The sequence below is a fragment of the Stegodyphus dumicola genome, chromosome 10, assembly GCF_044657685.1.
Source record: "Stegodyphus dumicola isolate Sdum_Otavi_A_Nest chromosome 10, ASM4465768v1".
Lineage (NCBI taxonomy): Eukaryota > Metazoa > Arthropoda > Arachnida > Araneae > Eresidae > Stegodyphus > Stegodyphus dumicola.
Window position 1 is genome coordinate 63,368,140 of NC_140777.1, and position 15,924 is coordinate 63,384,063.

The following is a 15,924-nucleotide window of genomic DNA, read 5'->3' on the forward strand; positions in this document are numbered from 1 at the left end:
AATCTATAAAATTATTACCACTGTCTTAAAGTAGATGTATTTCTAAGCATTCCTGCAAAAAATTAGACTTTTTACTCAAAATTTCCTAAGATATACATGTTGGAGCATTTTGAAATTTGGTGTATTTGTTGAAAGCGATAACGTTAAATGTGGTTTAGGCACTTTGTTAAAATTACTTGAAAGTAGGAACGATGAGGCTTTTTTCCCCCACTCCTGCACAATGTAAAAAGGAAAAGGAAATTAGGTTGGCATATATTAAGAAGTTCGCCAAGGGAATTATTCTGGGCACAAACTGAACAAAGCATGGCAAGGTAAATTTTTGAATTTCTCTCTAAATGTCGCACCAAATTTCACAAAATTTAATCTTTAGGTATAATTTTAGTCGTATATTTGAAACATGGGGAAAAACATTGGCATGCCATTTCAGAAAAAGTTCAATTTTCAATAATTATATTAGAACAATGCTATATATAAATCTAATATATAGCCCAAGTCACACTTTCAAGAGAGGAAAAAAGAATTTGAATTTTGTCAATCGGCCTAGTAGAATGGAAGATATAGTACTGTCCCCCCCCCTTTTTTTTTTTTTTACATGCAGTGTACCATAATTGATGTGCAATAACTTGATCTGATGATAATTTCTTCTAGGCTGAAATTTTAGATCTGCATATGCTGCGAGGCTTTGCTAGTGAGGGTTAAGCAATGGTAAATATCAAAATGTTTCCAGAAATTCCCGAGTGCTAATTATTTGGGAGATATAGCTTCAGAACACCTTTGAAAATCATGTTGCCAGCTTGAGTATTCATAACTGAAAGCATCGTCATCTGAGGCATTTTTTGCTGAGATTATTAGTTTCTGATCTGAGGTTCCATAGTATTCAAATCTTAATCTTTGTATACAGTTATGTAACAAGCTGAGAAATTATGTTACGGGCATGAAAGTTTTCCCGCGTTTTCGCGGAATTCCGCTTTTCTGAATGTCACCTGTGCTATTTCTGAGATTGATGCAGAACCGTTGAGAAATCGTGACCGGCAAATGTGTGTGTGTGTGGGGGGGGGTGAATGGAGGACATGCTTTCTCTCTTCCTCTTTTCTTTGTAAAGAAAACTTTACATCATGCCAGAGATTACGAAATGCATTGTTTCACATCAAGGCGAAGTAGGTGAGGCTTATGTGATGTGGAATGGCGGAAGTAAGTGGGTATGAATATCGAATCAAAAAAGAGCAAGCAACTGTCAAACGAGAGCTGACTTCAATAATTTCAGCGATCGGTGCTGTCAGACATATGGATACCCTACTGATGTTATCCAGAGCATGTGCGAGTTTTAGCGTATGTAAGCTGGCATACTGCAATTCGGAGCGCAGATCATTGTTATTTCTCTCGCAGATCGTTATGTTATTTCTCTATGTAAAAATTTAAGGAATGCTCATAAACTGTACAAAGAAGAACTAGAGATAAAAGAAGGAAGAGCGAGAATCTTAAAAAAAAAAAAAAAAAAAAAAAAAGCAATTAAACATTGCAGAAAATAAAGAAGAAAATAAAAAAGCATCAATGGATTGTATAAAAGCTGCTGAAAAGAAATTGGGACTAGCTCGCAAACGGAAATTAGAAAAGTTGGCTGCAGAAGTAGCAAAAAAAAAAAAGGCTTTTTCCCTAAAAATTTTTAATCAGGATCGAGTGAGACTGAGACAAAATAGTTATTTTTAATATTCCTCCTTTAACTATATGTTGTAACTATATTATCTCACATGACTATTTTTTCTGCTGTTATATAAAGTACTGTTTATTGAACTAAAAGTGAAGACAATTGAAAGCTATAGTAACAGTTCTATATATATTTTTATCTCTAAAACTTGTCATTGCCTGAAAATGGGCAGTAATATATAACATAAATATGTATATTAGTGTGTTGTAATGTTGTGTACAGTATTCATGTATCAACTGTTAAATTAAGTTACATAAAGAGCATCTTAAAGAAGGTTAATTCATTACAATCCCTTGGTGATTTACTGATATTTTTTTTTTACAAGTGGAAGATGAAATTAATAGCAAAATAGTAAGTATAAGTATTATTTTAGTTTAATTGTATATGTTTAATACTTTTTATATTAAAATGTTTTTTTTTTTTTTTTTGGGAGGCTGCGTGTGCGCATTTAGTTTTTGTGTAATTTTGTGTCTACGTGTTGTTCAGCTTTTTTTGCCAACTTGCACTTTTATGCCTGTATATTAAGTAAAAAAATTTGTCTCAAAATTCAAATGGCATATAAAATGACATAGAACTTATGTGGGTACGTATGTATTATCGCAATCCCTTGAGTAGAAGTTGCCAAATTTTCAGAATGTACCAACCAGTTTATAATCATTCTTTAGGTACCGTAATTTCCGGAAGAAACGCCGCGGTGTTTACGTGTTTAAAACTTAAATTTTCAGCGGGTGCGGCGTTTAGGTGCACTAAAAATAAAATATTTCATACGATGGTCATTGTACATAGTTTGGATGGCCTTGTCATTGCGCATAGACTGGTGCTATTCCCACACAAAAGACCACTCAGTTGCTTTTTGCGAACGTTATTTTGTTTACATTCTTTCCCTTGAATGGACTTACATGCCTTATTCACCCTAAACGAGATCTCAGAACAATAACATTCTTCCCCCTTTCAAATCAACATTCTCATCAGTTTGAATAGTCTCTGTAATAATTTTGTGTAATGAAATCCTTACTTTAATAATTAAAATTTGTATTTTAAAGGGCTAATGTGTTTTCTTTTGTTGTGTTCATAATATTTGCCTACTTACATTAAATATTTGTAGTTTGAGAAGCCTTTAAAAAAGTCATGTCAGTTTGCACTGGATAAATAACTTTTATCTTTTCCTGTGTAGAAAATTGTCAAACTATACCAAGGCGGTTGCATTAATACGTAAGTACCAAAACTTGCATACTTGGCTTAACTCAGCCAAACTTGCCATTTACTGAAAGATGAAAGGGTATTTTTGTGAATGATTATTTATTGCATTAAATAAGATTTCTTAATTATTATGAATTAGAATGAAATTTTTCTAAGAGATATAAAATTAAAAAAAATTTCAAGATATTAAAAGTACTGGGTTATGTAATTTAGTATCTTTTTTCTATAAAATATTTTATTGCTCCTTTTTTGTTTATTTTTTACAGCTGGGAAACCCTCGATTCCTTCATGCAACATGATGTACAAGAATTGTGTCGAGTAGTGAGTAAAGTAACATTTTATGGCAGATTCTGATGTAATTGTTAATAATTAAAGAAAATTACAATTTTTAAAAAAAAAATTATTTCTATAGCTTTTAGATAACATGGAAAGCAAAATGAAAGGTACTTGTGTAGAAGGAACGATACCTCGTCTTTTCGAAGGGAAAATGACGGTATATCTTTTTAATTAAATATATTGGAGTTGATAAGTTTCACATTTATTATTTCTGTAATTCTCATCTTTTCTCAGATTTAATTTTACTAGTTTGAGAATTTCAGAGAATTAACTCTGAGCGGCTCAGATTTTTGGATCTTTCATGAATACCTGTATTTAAAGAGCCCGTATTAGCTAAGTTTTAGTCTCTATTTTCATAAACTTGGATTTATTATTAAGATGACATTTATATCATTAAAAGAAGTAAGAAAGTAAAATATCATAAATTATAAGCTAATATATACCAAGTGACAAAAAATTTCATGATTATATAAAGCCGGTCATGGCACTGAGAGGGTTAAAAAACCCCGAAAGATTACGGAGTACTTTAAAATTGGGTTTGCTTATCTCATGGAGAATAAATGAAAAATCTTGGATCAGTCAGTTAATTGTTAAAGCATAGATAGTACAGCTTTTTTCTTTCTGCATCAGAATGTAGTAAAATTTGTCTCTAAAGCCTGCATTTGCTTGATAATGTCTCGAGCCATCTAAAAAAACTTGGAGGGTAAAGTCAGTAATTATCATGTCCCTTCTCTACTTCAGCAGATGGATATACAGCTGATTTCTAACTTCAGGAAACTGTAAAAAAGACCACTTGTAGAGTGCTTTAAAGTCCACTGTTTTTTTATGTCTTGACATAAAATTCTGAAAGAATAAATTCAAAATTATTGAAGATATCAGACTGATAGAGAAACTCTCAAGTTGCTTGAAAGAAAATCAGCTCAGCATGGATGAGTATGTGTGCTGCCTATATCCAGGATGTACCAGAACATAATGATCTGGAGAGTAGATTTTTTCCTGAGCAGTGGTGACTGAAGAATATGATATAGAGAACATACTAAAATGTGGTTATCCTTGAAGAACTGCGGGCTTTACTTAAAAGGAATCTCAGAGGGAGAACTTTTTTTTAAGGGAAGAGGGGAGAATTCAAGAGGACTGTTGCTTACTCTACTATCAAGAACATTTGAAGAAGAGAGAAGATATATCTAAACAACAGTTAAGAAGTGACATTGCAGTTCAGCTGAGGTGAAGAGAGTTGTACATCTGTTAATGGCATTGCTGTGTACTATTTCAGGACAGTTTTGAAGTGTGTAACAAACTACTACTTGAAATCGAATAATTCCTCCTTAAAAAACCCTAAGGCAGATGAGTTAAGTGGTAAATTAGAAATGCAAATTAGAGAAACTTGAAGCATACTGATTAGCAGATCAACTGAAGGTATAGTGGGGACATGGAGACATGACAGCTTTATTGAAAAAGGTATTAAGAATCCTTTGCCATGCCTTTCTTTTCCTTGCATTAAACATTTGGCAAGGAGCCATATCCTCATTAAACTTCTTACATAATCACTTCATAAAACTTCTAACATAGTTTAGTCATTGTCAGTTTTGCTATGTTTTTTGTTAGTTTTAGCACATCCAAAAAGCAATTTTAAGGTCATTAGTTTTTATTAAAATGATTTCTTGTCATTTATTTTGGGCTCTTTTGTACTACCTTAACTCCCTTAGTTCCAAGATATGCAGAATGCGCAAACCTCTTTAAATTAAAGGATTATGATTGACATAATAATCCTTTAATTTTAACAAGAAACATCATTTTCATATGTATTCTTATTGTATTTTAAGTTTCAGTGGTTTTTAATTGAGATAATTTTTATCCCACAATCAGCTTTAAAATGTTCATTTGTGGCATTTTGCTAAAATAGAAAAACTGCAATAAAATTTATGCAGGGATATTGCATTTTTTAGTTAAGTTCCTTAACCCCTTCACGCCGACTGTCACGTCTACATGCCAGCAACGAACACACTCACTTCCCGTCCTAGCGTGCCAGAGCGTTTTCCCGTTCAGCCCCGACTGTCACGTATTTGTGCCAGTGTCCTGGAACATTTTAAAAACTATAATTTCTGCCACAAGATGGCACTGTATGTCCATATGGTTTCAGATACATGTACATTAGACTTTCTACTCGAAATGAGAGAAGCATGACTCACATACATGTGTTTTTGATTATATAAACAAAAGGGGAAATAAATGTTTCCAAAGGGCGTGATTTATGACGTCTCTTTAAATTCGCATGTGGTAGTTGTTTATTGTAAGTAGAGGAGTTTTATTTTCGCTTAAGCGTTGGGTATTTCGGTTTGCAGTTCAGTTTTTAGAAAATAATTAGATCTTGTTAGACGTGAATTCTGTCTGTTTTTACCGTTGCAATGTCGAAGCTTCGAAATGTTTTTACCGTTGCAATGTCGAAGCTTCGAAAATGTTAAACTGAGCATGAAATAGCAGAAATGATGGAAAATATTTCAGATATTGATTCTGAAATTCTGATATTGATTCTGAAAGATTAACAGAAAGACATTTTCCAAAACTTTGTTCAGAAGAGACTGATAAGAAAATGAGACGACGATGCTTCGTTTGTTCACATTCCAGGAAAAATCCTCCAAAATGGCAAATGAGTTGTTACGAGTGCAAGGAATGTAACGTAGAACTGTGTGTAGATCCCTGTTTTCAAATTTTTCATACGAAAAGAGAATTTTAAGTAATATATTTAGTTTTCAGATGTATAATGTTAAAAGTCATAAAATGGTGAGTAATGAAAATAAAATGTGTAAAATATGCATTTAAACAAGAAATAAGGTAATTAAAGTATATATAAAAATATCTATAAAGCATAAGCCGTTTAAATACTGTATAGAGCATTATTAAACAATGCGTTGATACTTCGGAAATTTCATGGATTTAGGCTTAATAGCAAAAAAGCCCCCAGCCCTGGACAGACGCTCGCGTAAGACACTACCGGCCTCCACGATAAGCGCGCATTTGCGCTACCCGGCGCGAAGGTGTTAAGGGAACAATTACTTTTAATCTATGCTTAAAACAATCTGCATGAAATTTCCACCAGAACAAAAACAAAAACTGTCTTGTAAGTGGTTTATTGATTAATACTTCAAAGTAAATACTTTTAATGGAAAATTGCTTTGCAGTTATAAGCTATTTTTTTCTTCTATTAAAAACCACCATCTAGGTGGTTGCAGTATTTTATTCCTTATTTAAAAAGGAAAGATTATGCAGATTAAATTAAAAATAATCTTTCTGAGTATTTAGTTTCTAAGTAAACTGATTAAGTCTGACTTGTTATAAAGAATTCTTAGAACTGATTCAATATAGTGGTTGCTTTTTTCAGTATTTAAATATATACTTTCTGTTGATTGATGTGATGAAAGATGTGAAAAATTTGTCATATACTGTTTAGTAATTGGTTACATGGAAATTAATTAGCTACTTGTTAAATTTTTTGAATTATATGTATGTATATATCATAATTTATAAGAAATTACCATTTGAATATAATTCTGTAATGCATTGTTTTGTAATGTTCAACATATTAGAGATATTTGAGGGAGATAATAATTTAAATGTAATTTAAGTATTTGGTATAAATGTAATTTAAGTATTTAAATGTAATTTAAGTATTTGGTTTGATAGAGTTTTGCCTTTCAAATTATGTATTTTGGCTTATAAGTTTTCCCCCCCCCCATTTTAGTCATTTCTTCGATGCAAGCATGTTAATTACACTTCTAGCAGAAAAGAGCCCTTCTATGATATTCAGTTGAATGTCAAGGGGAAAAAAAGTAGTAAGTTATTTGGAATTTTATCTCTATTCATTAGAAGACTTACATTTGTTCTAATTTGAAAATGCAAAATAAGTCATTTTAATAAAAATGTTTACAATTTTTTTTTAATACAGTCGAAAGTTGTTAATCCGGACTCGTTGGGACTTCGGCGATTCCGGATTATCGATTTTTCTGGATTATAGATCATCAGTTTAAATCTGGTAAGATGGCATGCAGAAATTATAAAATTAAAAATATGAAACCGTAATTTATGAAATAAAGAAAAATTATGATCTAAAGGGTATCAAAATTTACAAAAAAAAAAAAGCTTAATATTTATTTGTTTACTTTCTTCGCTATCGGAAGCGAATTATAATGACGAGGAATTTGATTTAAATCATATCAAAGATGGAGTACATCGAGATGAAATACTACATTTAGTAAGGAATTATAAGCCAAATAAAATAGAAACATTTGCCCCGAAGATAAGGATAGTGCTGGCAGATCAACTTCCAATTCATTGCGCATCGCGACGTTCCCCTTCTCCGCAGAGCAGCGTGAAATTGATAAACAGATTTCGGAATGGTTAGATAAACAAAGAATATGCCTTTATCCATTTTTTGCAGCAATTCCACTTTTTTTTAATGGACTTCGAAACATACTTTCGCTTTGTAGATCCTTTACATATTAGTAAATATATATCGTAAATTCTATTTGACATAATCAAGTGTTCAAGCTTACTTTTATAAAATTGCTGCAGTCTGCAAAAAATAATAAGCCGGATCCAATTCAAAGATTAAGGAACAACGCAATCTGCAACATTAACTGAGTTAGATAATTTTAGCTTAGCTTAAACCATCCGTTATACATTAAATGCGCATGTGTAAACGTATTTTGGGCATGCGCACATGCATATTCGCAGCCGTAAAGGTCTTGCGCAGAAAGTTTGTAGCTTTGAGGTCCGGATTATAGATCATTCCGGGTTATGGGTGTCCGAATTAACAACTTTTGACTGTACTTGCATTTTAAAGGGAACAGATTGGCACTGTTTAAAAGAAAATGCTCCAAAATTAATTTGGTTTACATCTTCTGAAAATTTACAATATATTTTGCTCTTCTAAAAATAAAAGAAGGTTAATTTAATCATAATCAGTTTGCAAACTTGTATATAATTTTGTTTTCTATGCTGCACTTTTATTTCACTGCATTTTCTAGTGTCCAGGAATCTGCTGTTACAAATAAAAATGCTTCAGATAAGCCCTTGTTTTCCTTGTTCTTCTTCAAATGAATTCGGCAGTATAATAAACCGATGTGCTAAAACGCAGTGTTTTTTAAATTTATGTTTCCACTTTATTGATCTCAGTCATTTATTTTTGTAAATAAGTATCGCTATGTAGGTTCTCATAGTTGTATGTATGGTTTACCATAAAGTGTTAAAACATATTACAAACATTGCTCAGATTTTTATTCTTTTGAACAATCTGAGTATATCATGTTTCTCATTTAAATGTGATTGTTTCTATGTGTGATTTGGCTTTACTTTTGGGGCTGCTTAAGGTGTTGCTTTCTATTTTCCTTGCAAGTATCATAAAAAATCTGCTGTAGAAGAATTAATCCAGTTTTTTCTCTTTCAATAATTTGATTGGGACTTTTGTTTCTCTGAATTTTGACCATATGGCACACACTTCAAGTAACTAATTATTTCAACCAATTGCAATTTTAACAGCTTGGTCTAATTGTTTTTCACACCATATAATAGATGTCAGTTCTTTTGTTTAGCACTAAATTTCATAGCATTAGAAAGGGAATGTAAGAAATTTTACACTAAATACTACTTCCTGAAGGTGATTGTTACAACTGCACTTAGAAAGTGCATGGCCATCAGTTTCTCCTCCAAACCAGTATGTTCTTACAGATGTATGCTTTTGGGAGAAACCCTCTGGATTAGAAGAAAGAAATTGTATCTTCTTCCCTAGGTTAACCCTATGGCTGATCGTCCTGCGATTTTCACGGGCAGCTCAAATGTAGCAAAATTTGCTCATGCCACGATTTCCGCTGGCATATGTTTTTCTTCCTGTATTGAGGAACACATCCCGTTTTTTCCTCGTTTAATTATTGAAATAAATTATATACAGTATTAGGCATTTGGTTTACATTTTGGCAAACAGATATTGTTAGTTGTCCACTAAATTGCGGCATTTGAAGGCACATGGTATTAGCACTCAAATTTCACTTTTTGCTGCTTTTTTCTTACAGAAATGGCTGCTAGAAAACGTTCAGCGATAATCTTGATTATTTAATTAAATTATTGAATTATTAATTAGATTTATTGAATCTGGTGCAAAGACTGTGAGGTTTGACTGTGCCTTGAACTCTGTTTTGAACTCTATCATACTAAACTGCATTTCTAAGGTATTTTTCCCACAGCGCTTTATATTTTCTTAAATTTTATACATTTTCCTTTTTTTATTATGCAATAAATAGAAATTAACTGTAATTTGACTGAAATTTATTTAAAAAAAAGATTTTTTTGGTGATAACATCTGAAATTGGTTTTTCTAGCAACTTAGTTTCTCATAATAAAAATCTATATAAAAAATATTTTCTACAAAGAAAAAGTGCATTTTTCAATTCTCCAATATATAAAGATTTAAAATATGCCCCCCAAAAAATTTGGAAGCGATTTCGGTCCACAAATTGAGCAGTCAGAGGGTTAAAGATCCATGTATTTCCCATTTGTACAAAATAAAATAATGCTGAAAAATTGTGCTGTTACCATCAATCAACAACACACTAACTAGGAAAATGCTAAAACTGATAACATTATTTGAAGATACTAAATTTATTAGAAAATAAACCATGTGTTTAATCATATACGAGATCTTTTTCCTTTTGTAAGTAACCAATGTTTTCATTTAATAAAAGATAAGAGAGAAAAAATGTACAGATCTGTGGAATTTATTAATGATTATAGTAAGATATTTTTTTTTTCAAATTTATTAGACATTAATTTAGTAGTTTTATGTTAATGTATGAAATGTGATAGGGCCTGATTACCATGTAAGCCCATAATGCGTGGTATTGACCCAGCTTTTAAAAGGCTCTCAATGATATCATTACTCTGTTTTTATGGAGTGAAAATCAATAAAGTGAGCATTATCTAACTAAAAAGAGTGCTTTATCTAGAGCCCTAGATGATTTTAATCGGGCCCTGAATATAAAAATATGGTAGAATGCTCTAAAGGAAATTAAAGACGCCAGTATAAATTTAATGCTTTTTTTTTCCGCATTCAGTGCTTTCATCTTGCATAATTTAGTAAGAAATATTTTCACTGGATGGTCATCCATGCAGGAAGGCATAAAAGTATATTTTGTCTATATAATACTTATCATATTTTATCTAAATTGTGTTTGTTGCAGAAATACTCTTATTTAACATTCTTATTTAAGTTAATATAACTGAATTTGTGCTTTTTTGGGGGGATGTTGTTTACTTATTAAAAATATTTATAATTTTCGCCCTGCAAGTTATCGAATCTTTCAAAGACTATTGTGCTACTGAGACATTAGACGGAGAAAATAAATATGATGCTGGCGAGTATGGATTACAAGAAGCAGAAAAGGGCATTTTTTTCTCTTCTCTGCCACCTGTTCTGCATCTCCATCTTCTTCGTTTCCAGTATGATCCTTTAACAGATCAAAATATCAAAATTAATGACAGGTATGCATATTAAATTTTATCTTTATGTAATGGAAGTTTAATTAGAGAATTAATTTTTTTGCAAAATTTTTATTTTTGTATCTTGCAGATTTGCTACAAGTATTACTAGAGTATATTGTCCTTTTATTTTATCTTAAATGTATTGTGTTTATAAGTCTGCACATATCATCGTAACTCCTAAATGCTTTAAAATAATAATTCCATATTTTAAACTCTGATTATTTAAAGTGATTTTTGATGAATGAAATTTTATTTAATTAAATTGAAATCTGTTGGTATTCAGTAAACAGTCTGACTGGAGTAATTTCTAGACAAATTTGACAGATAAATTGAAATTAGCTCTTTAATTTTTTGATGTAGTTCCCTTTCCTAAAACATGCTATTCTCATCTGATGGTAAACTTGTGTAATCTGGAGCATAGAATTCTGTTGGCTAGTTCTTGGATTATTGTTGGAACTGCCTTTGTGTGAAATGTTTTACCAAGATGCTCTTTCAGGAGACCAAAAAGGTGAAAATCACATGGAACTAAGTTAGAATACAAGTATGGCAGTACCTCTCAATGCAGTGGTCAGTAACTGCCACAAGATCCAGTGTTGTGATTTTGCAAAATGACACATACACATACTTGTCTTTTTTTGGCAGAGGGGGAGATTGAAATTTTGGATCTTGTATGCATCAGAAAGTGAAATATTATCAAAATTATGGGACTACTGTTATATTGGTGTGCATGCTCAAAATATTTGATGATTTTGGGTTCAGTGTAAAATACTGTGGAAGTGCATGATATCACATAGTTTTGCATTTAATGAAATTTATGTTGCACCTAGTTCATAAAGAAGGTAGCTGTTTAATGGCTACATTAAATGCCATTTGGGAATTTTGGCCAGCAGAATGTTTGGTGTAGGTTTTAAGGAATTCGTCATGCAGTCTCAAAATTTGAACTCCTATTTTAAGTTTTTTGTATGCTATATCCATAATTGTAGCTTTTAGTGATCTAATTGAATAAGGAGCAATCTGTGATTATCTTAACAAAAATCTATTTGTTCAGATTTCTGCTAGGAATATTAGCATAAATTTGGCTAGATTTCCTCTAAATTGATGGTCATCAGGAAAATCTATGCTGAAGAGCCAAAGCATTATGACGCAGTAACGTGCTCTGTGACCTTTGGCCTGCAGAACAGCTGCAACTTGCCTTGGCATGGATGCCACAAGTTCTTGACAAATGACAGGTTGTACCAAATATCTAAGCAGTGGTCCACGAATTCGAGATATTCAAACATGGCGGTGTTTGAGTTCTGATGTGCTGCTCCATGACATTCCAAATGTGCTCTATTGTGTTAAGTTCTGGCAAGTTAGGTGGCCAGGATATTAATTGAAATTCGTCTTTATGTTCCTCGAATCACACCGACACAAGCTGGAAGATTCCAGTTCTGAAGACAGATGTCATGTAAGGGTGCAACTGATCTGCAGTTATGTTCAGATAGTCTGCAGCTTCCATGGTCTGGTCTACCATAACTAAGGGTCCCAGACCTACCCATGAAAACATTCCCCAAGCATAATACTGCTATCACCAGCCTGTGTATGTCCTGCTGTATGGAGGGGAAGACTGTTCACCTGGAAGATGGCGTACTCTGACATAACTATCAATGTGATAATTGAGAAGTCATGATGCATCTGACCAGGCAATTCTTTTCCACTTACCCATGGTCAGGTCTTCTCTGCCCACTGTACACATAGTTGACAGTGATTCTTAACAAAGGCACGAGTGGGACGTCTGTTGCACAGTGCCATATCCAGCAGTGTCCACTGAACTGTGTATTCTGAAACATCTGTACTTGGACCTGCAATTGTATTGGGTTGTTAGCTGAGCCACTGTTTGGCACTGATTTTGTGGTACTAAGTTTCCAACATCCTTTTTTCTTTGATGACGCGTGGACGTCAGTCACCTTGTCGTGTACTGCTGGTTTTACTGTTATTTATCCACTGCATAAACACTAACAATGGCAGGTTGTAAACAACCTACCAGTCGTGCAGTTTAGGAATACTCGTTTTAGAGCTTTGCACCATTACAATTTGCCCTCAATCAGATCAGATTAGCTTAGGGCAGCAGCATTTTCATCACTTGCAGAAGTGCAAGAATGATACTTTACCTTCTCTAGCAGCAGTTAAATACCATTTCTGTTTAATAACGAGCCATCAATGTCGTTGAGACAAGTTCATTGAAAAATATGGGAATGGTCATAATGTTTTGGCTTGTATGTGTCTAAGTACCAAAAATTATTGTTTTGTTTCGAAGAACAACAACTGGAACTAATTGAAAAGCAGTTTTATAGGCAAAGTGACCTCTAAAATAGGAATGAAAGAGACTTAAAGTGATATTTTAAGATTCTGTAGTTAATTTCAAAATTTGCTCTCAAGAAGATATTTTATTTACTTATCTATAATTTTTACTTAGTTAGATTTTACCAGTTAGATTGGCACATACTTTTAAAGTATGTGCCAATCTAACTGGTTACGTGACTTGCTTTTAAAAAGTTTTAAAAAATTGGTATGCTGTCTATTTTCGTGTTGTAAACCATTGTATTCAAGACAGTTCCAGTTCATTTTCTACTTTTCTAGCTTAACCCTAGAAGTGCCAGAGCAGTCATTTTGACTGCTTTCGTCATTTCACCTTGGATTCGTAAAAACAAACACCCTTTACCTTAAGAAGTCACAAATTTTTGGACTTTCCTAAAAAAGCTCGAAAATTATTTTTACCAAATATAAATTGAATAAAATTAAAATTAACGAAGCTATTATTAGTTATGCCATGTCTTATTGACTGCTAGTAGCACTGGGTAGATTTATCATGTTACCATGCTCAGAAAACTCTCTTTCTTCGAAAAACGTCTGGCATACACATTCCTTTCATTCACTGATTATTTACAACAGGATATACTTCCCTTCCGTTCAGAAAACACCTTTTTTCGTGGACTGTGACATCTAATTCACAAACTACAGCTGGGAAATATGGAGCTCAAAATGTGCTTAAAGAATTGCCATGTCCAACATCTTATGCAAAAAGAAATTTCGGGGACAATGTATTGAGTGCTTGGATGTTGTTTGTGGATGAATGGATGTTGCGCCATATTAAAATGTGCATGGAAGCAGATGGTTTTGAAAAATGAAGAAATTTGGACAATATTTTTAGAAGAGCTTGATGCTTTTATTGCTATTATTTATGCAAGAGGTTGCAATATATGGCTGCAATGACATGGATTATGATATTTTGTGGAAATAATACATTGGATCCTGCCTTTTTGTTTTTCGAGAAACAATGTCTCACAATCGTTTTCGAGACATTGTGAAATATCTAAGATTTGACTTGAAGTCAACTAGGACTCGGCATTTAGAAAGTGATAAGTTTGCACTTTTTTCAGAATATTTAAAAAAAAAAAAAAAAAAAAAATGTGCGATTTCTTATAAGCCAAGAGAAAATCTAATTGTGGATGAGCAGGTGTGGATTTCCATCCAAAGCTAGGTAAGTTTATACAGCATATGCCAAATAAACCAGACAAATTCTGTATCAAACTTTAGATGCTAGTTGATGTTAACTCAAGTTTATGCGCAGTGCTTTTCCCTATCTTGGACAAGATACATCAAGAAGTGAAACTGAAAGTCTTGAGAATACAGTAATGCATGCATCTTCTAAGCCATTATCTGAATTCGGGTAGAAATTTGACTGTGGACATTTTTTTTCCTCACTATCATTAGCTAAAAAGCTTAAAATGAAAAATGCAAGTTTTGTGGGCACAGTAAGAAGACCCTGGAAAAAAAAAGAGACCGCCTGAAGTAAGGGAATCAAAAACTCGACTACTTGAAACAGTTTTGCTAAAGAATGTGAAACTGCACTGCTGGTCTGTCAGAGAAAAAGGAATAAAAATATCCTTCTACCTAAGTACCTTACATCCGAGTGTAAATGTAGACTCATAAAATAAAAAGAAACTTCCAAAAACATTAGTGTTTTTCAGCAAAACTAAATGTGGAGTTTATATCCTTGACCAGATGACGGATAAATATTCTGTTCGGATTGCTTCATGTAGATGGCCTGTGTGTGTTTTCTATAATATGATGGATTTAGCAGAAACGAATGCCTACATTATCTACCATAAATTGAGTGACAAAAGTATTACAAGGCACAGCTTCCTATTTCAATTAGCAGAGGAGCTAAGAGAGCTTTGTTTAAACAGAAGAAAAAGCACACAATTGCCCCACGAAATTTCCAGCTCTCGCAGTAGGGTCTCGAAGGATAAATGTCAGTGCCAGATTAGACTTTGTAACAATAACAAAACCAGTGATGTATGTAAAAAATGTTCATATTATGTGTGTGAAAATGCACTTCCAGTATTGAAAACGTTGTATAAAAACTGCGAAAAGCTACAAAATGTGTTTTATTAAGGGTAAGGTGAAAGTTATTATATCTATTTTTTAAAAAAATAAGCTGTTGTTGTTTAAAGAAGTTCTTAAACAACTATAATTAATATTCTTAAAAGCATTATAGAGCACTTGCATTTTGATATACAGTCAAAAGTCTTTAATCAGGACTCATCAAGACTTTGGGGATTCCGGATTATCGGTTTTTCTGGATTATAGATCATCAGTTTAAATCTGGTAAGATGGCATGCAGAAATTATAAAATTAAAAATATGAAACCGTAATTTATGAAATAAAGAGCAATTATGATCTAAGGGCTATAAAAGTTTACAAAAAAAAAGGCTTAATATTTATTTCTTTACTTTATTAAACATTTATTTCACCGCGCGCATGCGTAAAGCATACATTACGCATAGTCGAAATTAGAAAATTGCAACCAGAAAACTATTTGATGTATGTGTATTTGTGATATTTATAATGACGAGGAATTTGATTTAAATCATATCAAAGACGGAGTACATCGAGATGAAATACTACATTTAGTAAGGAATTATAAGCCGAATAAAATAAAAACATCTGCCCTGAAGATGAGGATAGTGCTGACAGATCAACTTCCAGTTCATTGCGCATCGTGACTTTCCCCTTCCCCGCAGAGCAGCGTGAAATTGATAAACAGATTTCGGAATGGTTAGAGAAACAAAGGATATGCCTTTATCCATTTTTTTTGCAGCAATTCCACT

General features: G+C 32.7%; 1 protein-coding gene across 4 annotated transcripts in view; it reads left to right on the forward strand.

Annotated features, from left to right (window-relative positions):
- Window positions 1-15,924, forward strand: part of LOC118189049 (ubiquitin C-terminal hydrolase 7-like) — a 166,462-nt gene that overhangs the window by 45,050 nt on the left and 105,488 nt on the right. For all 4 annotated transcript variants that reach the window (XM_085824998.1, XM_085824999.1, XM_085824996.1 and 1 more), the window contains exons 10-13: window positions 3,172-3,226; window positions 3,318-3,398; window positions 6,981-7,071; window positions 10,579-10,771. In XM_085824998.1, coding sequence (XP_085681124.1) covers window positions 3,172-3,226; window positions 3,318-3,398; window positions 6,981-7,071; window positions 10,579-10,771 — 420 coding nt within the window. The remainder of the gene's footprint in view (window positions 1-3,171; window positions 3,227-3,317; window positions 3,399-6,980; window positions 7,072-10,578; window positions 10,772-15,924) is intronic.